Below are 14444 nucleotides of genomic sequence, written 5' to 3' on the forward strand. Positions count from 1 at the left end.
TTCATAGCATTGCCAACAGAGAGTATTGTGAAACTTATATTCTTGCCCGGCTTATGGCAAGTGAGATATGGTATCTCAGATTTAATTGAACTTTATGTTATACCAAGTGAAGTTCATAAACTTTTTATAAGTTTAAGACCTATGTATATATTTCTTGTCATGAACTGACTTTTGTTGTTTTCTTTCCATTTTTCTTAGGATATTCTAAATGGTCTACTTCCATTTTTAAAATGCATTTTACTATTAGGCATAGTTCACCATTACATTTTATACAGGCTGTAAATATTTCCTTATGGTTTGTTATGTGTCCTTATCTTATACTGCTTTTTGCCATGCAAATTTTATTTTCATGTTCATGGAGTAAACTTTCTCAATATTTTCTCTTATTATATCTTGAATTTTAGTTGTAAATCCAAACTTATTCCCTTATTCTTTTTGCACTGGAAATATTGTCAAACTCTTTTCTACAAGGTTAGATAACAAATATTTTATTTAGGCTTTTGGTCCTAAGGTCTCTGTTGAGGAATCTTCACATCTGTCATCATACATCGTAGCAAAACAAAAACAAAAACAAAAACAAAACAAAAACAACAACAAAAAAAACCAAACAACAACAACAAGACAAAAACAGTCATACATAGTTAGGAAATGAATAGACATGGCTGCAATCCAGGAACAGCAGCAGGTGTTCTATTAGAATTGTGTGAAAGGATAAGTTGTCTGTTTTCATTTGTTCCCATTATTTAAAATAAAAAAGAAAATATCATGAGTTTTGTTTCACATTTTGTCATATTAGGTTCAAAAATGCCATAATAACCCATGTAAGCAAATATAAAGCTTTTAGAGAGCAGAAGACATGCTCCAAACACTTGTAAGAATTTTTATGTATTATTTAAGTTTCTCCTCTCAACAGTTCTTTCAGGTAAATAAATGTATATTTTCCATTTTCAAATGAGGAAAATGAATCAAAGATATATTCAGCAATTTATCTAGAGTAAGACGTTTAGTATGGGGAGGATGGATATGTAACAAAGGGTCATTGACAGCATACTGCAAAATAGGGAAACATAAACTAAAAATAAATGTCACTCAAAGTAGATCATTCTAGGTCACTAAGTCACAAACGTGTTCTTTAGAGGGCCAAATGGTCAACATTTTTGGCTTTGTGGGTCTCTGATGAAACTACCCAACACTGTCTCTGTTGTGCAAAGCACATTCAGAAAATTTGTAAGCATGGTCAAGGTTGTGTTTCAATAAAACTTTATTTACAGAACTGGGGCTTGCCTGGCATGGGCAAATCTTGCAGACCCCCTGTTCCATGATAACTACTATTGCCATTATGGTTGATTGTAGCTTTTTGGTTTTTCTTTACTTCTGGGAGTTAAAGAGTACTAATGTTTTTAGAAGGGAAAATACAAATAGATTACCATTTTAAGTGTCATATATACATTTATATTTACATTGTTATATAAATAATTTCATTATTAAATGTAAAAACAAAAAATTCTTGGCTGTTGAAGAGCTGGAAATACTGACTCCACTGTTGGATTTCCATCTTGATCACGTCCTCTCTTGGGGAACCATGTTCTGGGCCCCTCAGAGTTTAATATTCGCATCTTAGAAATGCCAATCATGGAACAAATCTGAGGGAATTTTCTCGAACCCTCACTTAACTTGTAAACATTCTGTATCATTCTTCCAAAACAAGGTTTTTAATGGCTACATAATATCTTGTCACATCTAAGCCACATAGGTAAGTTTGTCCTTTCCGACCAATTCACCCTTGTAGTGTTTCATGGTTGTCGTGTGTTGACAAATCAAGGTGACCCCATCTCCCCTGTGGCCAATTCAATCCATTCTACATTGCTCTTTGGAGGATTAAATAAAATAACTTGTGTCATATATTTAGCACAGACTCTGTGAGAACTTTAATCCCTCTTTTCATTCATTAATTTCTTAGAGGATTCATTATTCTCTGACCCCATATATCATTAGGGTCTCCTTAATTTTGTGTCTTAGATGTCTTAGAGTATTGGTGAGGCCCTATTGAGACCCAGGCCCTCAGGTTCCACCTGCGGGGACCCACTCCACTTAGGAATCATGATGGACAGGGTATAGGACACAAGAACCTGCATTTGCCCCTGGGAAGGTCCTGAAACTGCTGTGGCATGGATTCATTCTGTTTTCATGAAACCCTTACATTTGATAACACCACACGAGTCTTTTTTTTTTGTTATAAATTTATTTTTTATTGGTGTTCAATTTGCCAACATATAGCATAACACTCAGTGCTCATCCCATCAAGTGCCCACCTCAGTGCCCGTCACCCAGTCACCCCCACCCCCCGCCCACCTTCCCTTCCACCACCCCTAGTTCATTTCCCAGAGTTAGGAGTCTTTCATGTTCTGTCTCCCTTTCTGATATTTACCACTCATTTTTCTCCTTTCCCCTTTATTCCCTTTCACTATTTTTTTATATTCCCCAAATGAATGAGACCATATAATGCTTGCACATAAAAGCATAAGATACCTAGGAATAAACCTAACCAAAGAGGTAAAGGATCTATACTCTAAAAACTATATAACACTTCTGAAAGAAATTGAGGAAGACACAAAGAGATGGAAAAATATTCCATGCTCATGGATTGGCAGAATTAATATTGTGAAAATGCCAATGCTACCCAGGGCAATTTACATGTTTAATGCAATCCCTATCAAAATACCATGGACTTTCTTAGAGAGTTAGAACAAATTATTTTAAGATTTGTGTGGAATCAGAAAAGACCCCGAATAGCCAGGGGAATTTTAAAAAAGAAAACCATAGCTGGGGGCATCACAATGCCAGATTTCAGGTTGTACTACAAAGCTGTGCTCATCAAGACAGTATGATACTGGCACAAAAACAGACACAGATCAATGGAACAGAATAGAGAATCCAGAAGTGGACCCTCAACTTTATGGTCAACTAATATTCGACAAAGGAGGAAAGACTATCCACTGGAAAAAAGACAGTCTCTTCAATAAATGGTGCTGGGAAAATTGGACATCCACATGCAGCAGAATGAAACTAGACCACTCTCTTGCACCATACATAAAGATAAACTCAAAATGGATGAAATATCTTAATGTGAGACAAGATTCCATCAAAATCCTAGAGGAGAACACAGGCAACACCCTTTTTGAACTTGGCCACAGTAACTTCTTGCAAGATTCATCCATGAAGGCAATAGAAACAAAAACAAAAATGAACTATTGGGACTTCATCAAGATAAGAAGCTTTTGCAAAGCAAAAGATACCATCAACAAAACTCAAAGACAACCTACAGAATGGGAGAAGATATTTGCAAATGACGTATCAGATAAAGGACTAGTTTCCAAGATCTATAAAGAACTTAATAAACTCAACAGCAAAGAAACAAACAATCCAATCATGAAATGGGAAAAAGACATGAACAGAAATATCGCAGAGGAAGACATAGACATGGCCAACAAGCACATGAGGAAATGCTCCGCATCAGTGGCCATCAGGGAAATACAAATCCAAACCACAATGAGATACCACCTCACACCAGTGAGAATGGAGAAAATTAACAAGGCAGGAAACCACAAATGTTGGAGAGGATGCGGAGAAAGGGGAACCCTCCTGCACTGTTGGTGGGAATGTGAACTGGTGCAGCCACTCTGGAACACTGTGTGGAGGTTCCTCAAAGAGTTAAAAATATATCTGCCCTACGACCCAGCAATTGCACTGTTGGGGATTTACCCCAAAGATACAGATGCAATGAAACACCGGGACACCTACACCCCGATGTTTATAGCAACAACGTCCACAATAGCCAAACTGTGGAAGGAGCCTTGGTGTCCATCGAAAGATGAATGGATAAAGAAGGTGTGGTTTATGTATACAATGGAATATTACTCAGCCATTAGAAACGACAAATACCCACCATTTGCTTCAACGTGGATGGAACTGGAGGGTATTATGCTGAGTGAAATAAGTCAATTGGAGAAGGCACCACCTCATTCTTAGAATGAGAAATAGAATGAAGCTGTTGTCATGATATCAGGCACCAGAAATGAACTGCAGGCATGGTGATTATGTGTTCAGATCCCCACGCTGTCAAAGTTTCAAGCTTTTCAACATCTGAAAGTGAACTCTAAGGAGGTGAGGGAGGAGTTTTGTTTTTTTTTTTTTTTGGGGGGGGGAGGAGGTTTTGTAATTTCACCCATTACTTGTGTGTCCATCTATTTTGAAACCTGGTGACCATCAGGTACAAATTATAGGATTTTATTCTCAATCATGATTTTTAATTTGTTAATTTGTGAAAGGACTTTGCAAACTTGTCTTTACAGATAAAGAGAGCATACGCTATTCTTCTTTTAATCAACTGAATCATATAGACATTTTTAGTTTTCTTTACAGAATCCTGAGAACAATGTCTTAGAGGCATAACCACCATGTTGCAGCCACCTGATGTGCTCCAGGGCCTGTTTCAATCAGTAATGGTTTTTTGGTTCCTAGTATTGACCCTGAATGTGGAGCGAGAGTGATGCATTCGGGATTTACACCTTGGTTTCTCCATTACCCAAATAGCTGCCATTTACGTAGGGATAAAGCAATCTGTAGATTCCTTCAGTCTGGCCACAGAATGGTAATCAATGCATGGAATTTTTATGTTTGACTGATCATTCTACCTCTGAAAAAATGTAATATCCATCAATGAAATTACAAAGTAGTAATAAGGAATAATTATGTAATCTGTATAACCCCTTTCCTCTCTTTCTTTGCACTATTCAGGCACTAGAAATCCCCCTCCACAGTGCATTAACAGACAAATGAATATTCCTTTGAACCATTCCGTTTGTATTTTCAGACAGTCTAATTTAGTGGGAATTGGTCAAACTGCTTACTTTGTACCATAATTGCTGATAACCCGTGGGGCCCACTGTGCAAACAGGATCTGCAATGTCTCCCTGCAAAACTCAAGAAATACTGCAGAGGGAGAGTCTCAGGCTGAGCACCCAGCTGTGTAGCCTCTGTGGTTGCCCATATTGAGTAGAATGTGGGTGGGCCAGACCTGAAGATAGTTCTTGTGCAGCTTCTATGGGCAACTCTAATGCTGTGGATACAAATCCAGCAGCCACAGTAGTTCACAGCCTCATGTTGTTTCCTTAAGATATTTATTGTCAAGGTTGTCATGGAAGCTTATGGTTCTTCCCACTTAAGTGACCATAAGGAAGCTTTGTTGAGAAAATTTTAGATATTTTATCCCTGATCTGGTATCTGTCAGTACCAGTGAATGGCTCCTTTGTTAATGTCCTAAGGGAAACCTTTTATGATATGTGGGCACGCTCATCTCTTGCTCTAGAAAATGATATTTCAGATGTTCCATCTTTATCCGCCCAAGGCCAACTGCAAACAACGAAGAGAAATTCACATGAGCAAATGATATGGAAAAAGGCAACAAGAAAGAATTTCCTGAGTCTCTTCTGTAGACTGAAGTGCCTGGGGGACAGCTCATAAGCCCAGAGGGTTGAGAAGATGACTACTTCCAGAAGTGGCATTTTTCTGGCTTGGCAGGCTCTCCATCAATAAGGTAAGAAGTGAGGTGCCTGTTAACAAGACTTGTCAGGACAGCTGCAGGAGGGCGGGACTGGTTCTGGGTTCTTAGAAGAAGTGGTGGCTTAGATAGTTCCCTGGAGTTCTTCTCGATCTGTCACAGATCTGAGCAAGTCTAGGGCTTTCTGTGTCTCATGAGTGCTGGGCAGATGCGGTAAGAGGATTCTCAATCTGAAAATAAATTCCTGGTAAACGTATCTGTATAGGGTGAGTCAGGATATTTCTCAAACCCACTCACACATTCACATACTACAGGAATCCCACACTACGGAAACACTGCTCAGTAATATGGGGACAGGTCTGCTGGACTCAGCCCTTATGTCTGTGTGTCTCTGATTTGCTGTTATTGGGGACTCAGATGGGAAACTGACTCTACTCTTCTGTCACACAGCACAACAGAACAAAATCAGACCCTGAAATATCTCTTTGACATTACTGAATATGCCATGTGCACAAGAACTGGAGGTTTTTTTTGTTTTGTTTTGTTTTGTTTTGTTTTTTAAAAGTAGATTGAAATGCCACGAGCAAATAGGGCTCAAAGATCAAATTTCATTTATAATCAGGTTCCTCCAAGAAGGGAGTAGACCACAGCTGCTAGGGATACATGGGTCAAAGCAGTCTCTGGAAACCAGCTTCCATTCACCCTGAGCCTTGCAACTGCCTCATGAGCATGATGTCACATGTAGGATCACTTTCAAAGCAATGTTATGAGTATTATGTAATGATTCACTTTACAATTATTAGACATCTAATGTGCATTGTGGACTTGAATTATTTTTTACTCCTCTCGCAGTCCCATGTGATTCCTGTTATGATTAATCTCCATTTTACAAACGAGGATGGTGGCAGTGAGACATAACTCATGAAAAGACACCCATCCGGTAAATATGACAACATGTATAAATAACGTAAAGAAAATCCACATAAAATGAGACATAAAAATGATGATATAAGGCACCTATCTTTTACTTTTACTTTGAATTTTCTCTATGTATTTGTGACTAAAATTAGGATTGCTTGGTATTTTATATATAAATATATATTTTAAGTGAGATTTGCATATTTGAAACATTCTCTTCTTTTGGTTAAATTATTACTGTGAGCAATATTCTAGGTATTTAAATGATCTATGAGAATAGTATTTTTCCTGAATATGTATAATAATCAGCTTCCTCTACCATTTAGCCCATTTAGTTAACTTCATCTATTGAAAATTTATCAGGATCTTGCCAACTTTTCATGAAAAATCAATACTAATGGCCTATGAAAATTAACACCTCCTTATATTACTTACCCCTTTGGATGTGAACTGAGGTATTTAATCTCTTTTTGTCCCAGGTTTTACATCTATGACTGATGAAAGAAATATCTATCAAAATTGACAAAGTTACATTATCAGTTCAAAAATGAGAATGAGCATAAAATAAATGCACCTGATAAATGATAATAAGCATAAATTAGATTTTGTGCATGGCAGTTTTATGCCCTTTCTAAAGTTTTCAAGATGTATTTTTATTATTATTGAAAAGGAAGAAAAAATGACTTTCTGAAATACTTTCATTGTAAAAATTCTTGTTCCTACTTTTATTTCAAATGTATAAAATCAATAAATAAGTAAGGAAGAGAAGCCCATCCTGTCTGTCTGACAAATGGTATCTTAAAACTTGAATATTTATTTTCATATTCTTTCTTTCACTAAGAAAGACATGGATGTAGTTGAGATATAATGTAGGAGTATGAACTTTAATATTTTTTCATTTTTGAGGTAAACATTTTCCCTTTTATTAATCAATCTTAAAATGCTGGTTTAAAGGTGAAGTAAGCCAGTCGGAGAAGGACAAACATTATATGTTCTCATTCATTTGGGGAATATAAAGAATAGTGAAAGGGAATATAAGGGAAGGGGGAAGAAATGTGTGGGAAATATCAGAAAGGGAGACAGAACGTAAAGACTGCTAACTCTGGGAAACGAACTAGGGGTGGTAGAAGGGGAGGAGGGCGGGGGTGGGAATGAATGGGTGACGGGCACTGGGGGTTATTCTGTATGTTAGTAAATTGAACACCAATAAAAAATAAATTAAAAAAAAACATAAAAGAAAGAAAATTATAAAAAAAATAAAGGCCTCATGTATTCTGACTTTTGAATGAAGAATAAAACATTTGCCTCTCTTCATTATTTTAACATTAAACTTTTCACTAACTTTTCTAAGTCTCATATTGAAAAATTGATCTAACTTGTCTCATCAGGACTGTTATCAGAAGACACTATGGTACGAAGTACACTTCTCTTCCATACATGACACGAGACAATGCATTTAGTAAAGATATTTTGAGAACCAAAATAGTAATGTAGCAAAGAGATATTCAGAAGCAGAATCCACACTTGCCATGCATTCCTTTTGGAAAAGTTTGATCTTTCTCATCAGGTGTTCCACTCAGATCCTGGCCTCCAATTTTCCTCTATAAAAAAAAAAAAAACTATAAGGGACTAGGAAGGTTCTGATCAGGCTCAAGAAAGCAAGGGTCTCCCCACAGAGAAATAGTCAAGGTCATGAACAGTGTAGGTTAAAATGACCATAAAGAACATGAGCCCAACTGAGGTGAGAGAAAGGCTGAAGGATCCCATGGAATTCCATCTCTTGTATGTGCCTGGTCTGCAAATCCCTCTTTCCCCTGAGGAGATCTCAAAGTTGAACACTAGACTTTAGGGCCTTTAACTAGGGGACAGAGTGAATGAATATGTTGATGTTCATTGGAGAATTTATCCTTTTTAAAATTTTTTATTGGTGTTCAATTTACTAACATACAGAATAACCCCCAGTGCCCGTCACCCATTCACTCCCACCCCCCGCCCTCCTCCCCTTCTACCACCCCTAGTTCGTTTCCCAGAGTTAGCAGTCTTTACGTTCTGTCTCCCTTTCTGGTATTTCCCACACATTTCTTCTCCCTTCCCTTATATTCCCTTTCACTACTATTTATATTCCCCAAATGAATGAGAACATATAATGTTTGTCCTTCTCCAATTGACTTACTTCACTCAGCATAATACCCTCCAGTTCCATCCACGTGGAAGCAAATGGTGGGTATTTGTCATTTCTAATAGCTGAGTAATATTCCATTGTATACATAAACCACATCTTCTTTATCCATTCATCTTTCGTTGGACACCGAGGCTCCTTCCACAGTTTGGCTATCGTGGCCATTGCTGCTATAAACATCGGGGTGCAGGTGTCCCGGCATTTCACTGCATCTGTATCTTTGGGGTAAATCCCCAACAGTGCAATTGCTGGGTCGTAGGGCAGGTCTATTTTTAACTCTTTGAGGAACCTCCACACAGTTTTCCAGAGTGGCTGCACCAGTTCACATTCCCACCAACAGTGTAAGAGGGTTCCCTTTTCTCCGCATCCTCTCCAACATTTGTTGTTTCCTGCCTTGTTAATTTTCCCCATTCTCACTGGTGTGAGGAATTTATCCTTAAGGTGAGTAGCTCATATTGGAAAGTTGCAAGGAGAGATCTGTATTCCCACAGATGCCCACTGCAGATTCTATGGTTAGAAATAGACTTTTCCATGTTTTATGTTGAAAAATCAATGAATAATTAAAAAACGGCATTTACTTATTCTCTGAGATCAGGTCCTATACTTGTGCTTGAGTACATTGTAAGGATTTGTCAGTTAATGTTCACTATCTGTTCTCTCTCCACTTAGGGGACAATATCTTGTTCCTTGTATTGTCCTGTAGTGAAGTGGTTTAGTGGTTTAGTCTTGATTTCTGTGGAAATGAGAGCAGTTTCTACTTGTCAGGAGCTGTTTATGAATGTACTTTCTCAATATAATATTTTAAAAATATTGCATGTTTAATAAATATTGACTTCCAGAAGAGTAAATATTTGGAGTGTCTGGGTGTCTGTCTCTTGATTTCTGCTCAGGTAATTATTTCAGGGTCATGAGATTGAGCCCCACATTGGGCTTGTGCTGAATGTGGTCCTGCTTAGGATTCTCTCTCTCTCCCTCTGTCTCTCCCTTCCCCCTCCAAAAAAATGAACTAATATTTAATGAGTATTTTTTAATTGATAGACTTTTTTCCTAAACATTCTTCACCTTTTCCATCTTCTCAGAAATCACATTTTCTGGAGGCCTATATTTTTAATTTCATAGATCAAGACGGAGAGGTAGAAAAGAGTGATTAATGACTCAAGGAATGTCACAGTGTTAAGGGTATTTGGGGAAAGATCTTCCTTGAAAAAACTCAGAGAAAAAGGATAAAGATGAAGATAAAAATCCCCATAAGGAGTTCTCCGTGTCCAACAACTCTCTCCATTATGGTGTATGGAGTTCTAGATTTCTTCTTTGCAGATACACAGACATAAATATTATTTTGCGTATCACAAATACTTTGATGAGTCACAGGTGCAGTATTATTCATATTCTGAGCAACTCCCCATGTCCTTGGAGCATTTTTTGCATCTGAAGTTATGGACCGTTTATCTCTCTCACTCAGCTAGCTGCCTGAATCTGTGCAAATTTCTTAATTTCTTTCTGTCTCAAAATCCTCACCTGAATATGGATGTGAAAACAATTCTGTCTCAGAAGTTAGTGCACATTAAATACTGAGACTATTTCTGTCTTATTGCAACCTCTAGCACAGGTTTTGGAATATAGGAAATTTTTGAGAAGAATTACATATTATTACTATTCCTATCCTGTCTGAAATTTAATGTTCCCATACTTTGAACCATTATTATTTCCATTAACTTTCATTGTGAAAATATTTCATGACCATTTTGAAGTAGTCACCTGAAAAATCAGCTACATGTTATTAGTATTTATTTTTCTGGATTGATTTTCCTCATCCTTTTTTACTCATCATTTCTTAAGCTAAGCTTCTTTGCCTGCCCTTTATGATTCTGTACCTTTTTTCTCTAAACAATTGCATGTATTAAAACTTGAAGCAGTTCTGCCTAAAACTTACGTGTGGCCCTGTCACATGCCATGTGCAGCTAATGGGAACTCCAGCTTGGGTCTTTCCTGAGGAGAAAAGAGGGGAAGAAGACAGAATGGCTGTTTTCTCCTGAAGCAGCGGCTCTATTTTCCCCTGATTTCCATAAATATCATTTCTGAAGTGATCCCCACAGTTGAATGTTGAGTATTGGAGGGTGGTAGACCAGAAGGCTAATGTCCTACAACTAAGAAGACTGACTCTTTTTCCACAGGAAGGTGCCTCCTGGGAATGAGAAAGAGGAGAGGGAGAGGAGACACAGGGCCACTCAGGAGGGAGGTCCCCTGCTCTGCCTTTGCTGTGAGGCATTTCCTTCCAGACCCTGTGTGCATGTGAGAGTATGTATGTGTATCTGTGTGCCTGCGTGTGTGTGTGTGTGTCCTTCTGTGAGTGCGTGTGCATATGTACGTGTGTGTCTCTGTGTGTCTCTGTGTGTGTGTTGTTGAGGAGTTGATAGTTGTGGGGATCGTGTCTAATTGGGGAAGCCCACACTTTCTACCTGACTTGAGCTCAAGGAAGGCTGACAGACAGTATCTGACTTTTTTCCTTCCTCTACTGGGAGTGAATTCATTCTCTCACTGAGACTCATAAGGTGGGAAACTCCCCGGGCATAGAGGAAGGTTTCAGATGCTGGAGCAAAGCAAGGAGATAAATGGCCACTTTAAACACATTCTTTGTGGGAAAATGTCTTTGCTCCTTACTAATTATTTCAAACAGGGCACAAAAAAGAGACAGAATTTATCTTTTATTCCTTATTTTAAATACTTTCAGAAAATAGAGATCTTCTTTTCTTCATTTTTCATAACACTGATAGCTCACATTATTGATGACATTTCTATGTGACAGGTGCTGTGCTACAAACATGCTGGCTCCATTATCTCATTTAATGGTCACAGAGCCTGCTAAGTGGGTGCTTTTATTACTGTTCTCATCTTTCCAAGGAGAAATTGGAAGCTTTTGATACTCCAGCCTTTTTATCAAAGCTCTGATGTGAGTGACAGAACAGTAATTTCTACCAGAGGATCTAGGTTTGCAACCCACATTCTTAAACAAGATACTTCATTTCTTCTGTATGGACTTTATGACATATTATATACCACTATGTAATAGTAATATGCATATATGTGCATGTACATATGTGTCTATATATACATATTTCTCTCAAGTTTCTAGAATGCATGTTTAGGATTCATTACGGGAAATACTCTAAATGTTCTTCCTCAGTAATGCTTCCTAAGATTCATTTATTCACACATTAATTTAGCAAATGTGTATGGAGGCTGCACTAGAGACCAGGCTTATGCAGCCCTTGACGATGTCACAAACACCAGAGACAAATGTTCTACCTTGGGGCATTTGTACCCCAGCAGGACTTGTGTTCCTCTTCCTTCATCTTTTGCCACACCTGCCCATCACAGTCACCTCTATGACCTCAGTCACATGCCTTCTCTCCATTTCAAGCCCTTTGTTATGCAGATATGCTATCCAGATCCAGACCCTTGGGAAATCTCAGGATGAAGAACTAATGGCCCCAGATTCACTCAGGCTGTTCTCAACAACACCAGACAGAAGCTCTCATCAGACACAATCAGGTCGATGGGAAGTTGGAGCAGGAAGGCTGGCATCCAGCAGGCACACTTGGTGGTTGTGTGCTTCTTTTCCTCCGGATTCTAGGACTGGGGTACATGTCAGGGACCATAGGGTAGGGGCTGAGGCTGAGGCTGAGGCTGGGGCTGAGGTTGCCCATGCAGGAATGGTGAGACTGCAGAATTGAAGAGAAGTTTCTTGGGCTGTCTGACTCCTCTAAAACCTGGTACCTAGTTGTCTGTGGCTTAACCTACTATGTTCTGTGGACAGTATAAAAAATTGCTCCTCCTCTGACTCCATAGTCAGTGGTCTCTGGGGTCTGTGCAAATGATGGCTTTTGCTGCTGTTGTACTTCTTGCTATTTTACTGCATTTCTCATGACTGTCAGTTTCTCTCAAGGCATTTCTCTGAAATGTAAATTTTTTCCCTAGATTCAAACAATATTATTTTTCATTGGTTCTTTGACAATTCTTCTTGTAGATCACTTTCCCTTTTTTCAGGTCCAAGCTTTTTAAAAACCCTGTATTGTGTCTCCATAACTAGGTAGTTACTCTCTCCTGAGCACAGTCTCCTGTAGCACAGAATTCTCCTTTTTAACTAATTAAAAAAGGGCACAGTGTTGGAATAATAATTAGAAGGAACTTTTTCTCCAGGATGGTTCAGCTCTGCTCACGGTATAGAGGGGGGTGGACATGGGGTGCATTTTGGTCCCCACTGTGTCCCCTCCCATAGGCACCCTCTAGCAGGGCACACTGGTTAGAAAAAATACAGGCTGCAACTATGGGTGTGTTGCAGGGGACAGAAGAGTCCTTGTTATAGGTAATGCATATATGTTATCTCTTCCTCATTCTTATATTGGAGGGAGACACTAAACTTACCAGTTGAAAATAGTTCCTCCTCTGGCAGGTTCCTCATCCTTTCTGTCTCAGTCTCCTGCTCATCCTCAGGATTACATCACGACACATGGGAGGAGAGTTAATTCCAACAGTCTTCCTGTCACCCTTTTCTAGCCCTTTGCACCTCTGATCTTTAGGTCAGCTGCTTCACCAGAACTATCCTGTGCAAAACCCAGCCCTGAGGCCACCACCACGGACTCACACCATGCCATGGGATATAAAGTTTCCACCCTGCAATTTCTGTAAGTCCCAGTTGCTGCTTGCTCTGCTAACCTCCAGCACCCTAATTGACACTCCTTTAGAGACTCTGGGAGGCGTCTGGGTCTCCGTCATGGGCAGCCTGTGGGGAAAGTCAGTGCTGGTTTGGACTGGTCTTTGCAGATGCCACCATGGCCATATTCTGAAAGTTTAACATCAACCAGATGTTCTCAGATTCTCCCTCCATGTTTTGGGTTTCTGTGGAAGAAGATTTTACCCTCTCTGGGATATGACCCTGAGAGACAAGGAAACCAAAAACTGCCTTTCTTACTCTCTTCCCGGAGTCTCACATTCCATCCCAGCCGTGAGTGTTGGTTTTCCTCTGGGGTGCATGCTAACTTGGCTGATACCACACCACCACTTACCTGCACCTAGGACCACTAGTGAAATTCTGTGTTCCTACTTTGCCAGGATTGCCTGCCAATCTATAAATAGGAGGTTTGGAAACTTAGAAAACCCCTTTCATTTTCATATAAATCTGACATTCAAGCTCACTATCTCATATTAACTCGAAAAATGAGCTTGTTCTGCACTTGGATACCATCCCCTTTCATGGGTGGTATCTCTTGTGGCTTAGCCTAAGCAGTGGAAGGGCTCCAGATGACATGATGTATGTGGGAGAATAAAACTATGCCAGCTGAAAATTTCCAAAACATTATCCTCATTGAACATTTTGATTGTTTACTTTAGTCTGGCTATGGGGTTTTGAGCGCTCTCCATGTAGATGACCTATGATCCTTTCTGCTAAAGTAACTTCACAAAACAGAGAAGATATGTGATTTTTTTAGCCTTTGTCAGGCTACCTGTAGGAAGGATTCCAGAGCAGACTTTCCACAAGGGGAACTCTTCCAAATGTGTGCACACTGTGACCCTTCAGCCTTGGCTTCTTGAGTGATCACTCATACTGTTCTCACCAGGATCTGTGTTGGGTGGCCGGTGTGGGACAATCCATATTTGGTCACAAAGCCTGAGTATATTCCTGCAAAGCTAACAATCACTAAGGCAAATCAGTGGCTCAATATTATATTGAAATTGCATGCACTATTTGTTTGGAAGCATTTCTTTTTTTTTTAACATAAAGATTTT

The 14444-nt window shown here is 39.1% G+C and overlaps 1 protein-coding gene and 1 gene segment (V, D, J or C); one reads left to right on the forward strand and one right to left on the reverse strand.

Annotated features, from left to right (window-relative positions):
- LOC140613132 (T-cell receptor gamma chain C region 5/10-13-like) overlaps positions 1 to 14444 on the reverse strand; it is a 44280-nt gene that overhangs the window by 23530 nt on the left and 6306 nt on the right.
- LOC140613130 (uncharacterized) overlaps positions 12055 to 14444 on the forward strand; it is a 60617-nt gene continuing 58227 nt past the window's right edge. The window contains exons 1-2 of one of the 6 annotated variants that reach the window (XR_012014264.1): positions 12055 to 12298; positions 13238 to 13342. Coding sequence is in view for 3 of the 6 variants with exons in the window: in XM_072791613.1 (XP_072647714.1) it covers positions 12143 to 12298; positions 13215 to 13342 (284 nt within the window). In the remaining 3 variants the exon portion in view is untranslated. Of the gene's footprint in view, positions 12299 to 13214; positions 13343 to 14444 lie in introns of all 6 variants that reach the window. The other 5 variants (XM_072791614.1, XM_072791613.1, XR_012014266.1 and 2 more) reach the window with 5 other exon arrangements.

The sequence above is a fragment of the Canis lupus genome, chromosome 21, assembly GCF_048164855.1.
Source record: "Canis lupus baileyi chromosome 21, mCanLup2.hap1, whole genome shotgun sequence".
In the NCBI taxonomy this organism is placed as follows: Eukaryota; Metazoa; Chordata; class Mammalia; order Carnivora; family Canidae; genus Canis; species Canis lupus.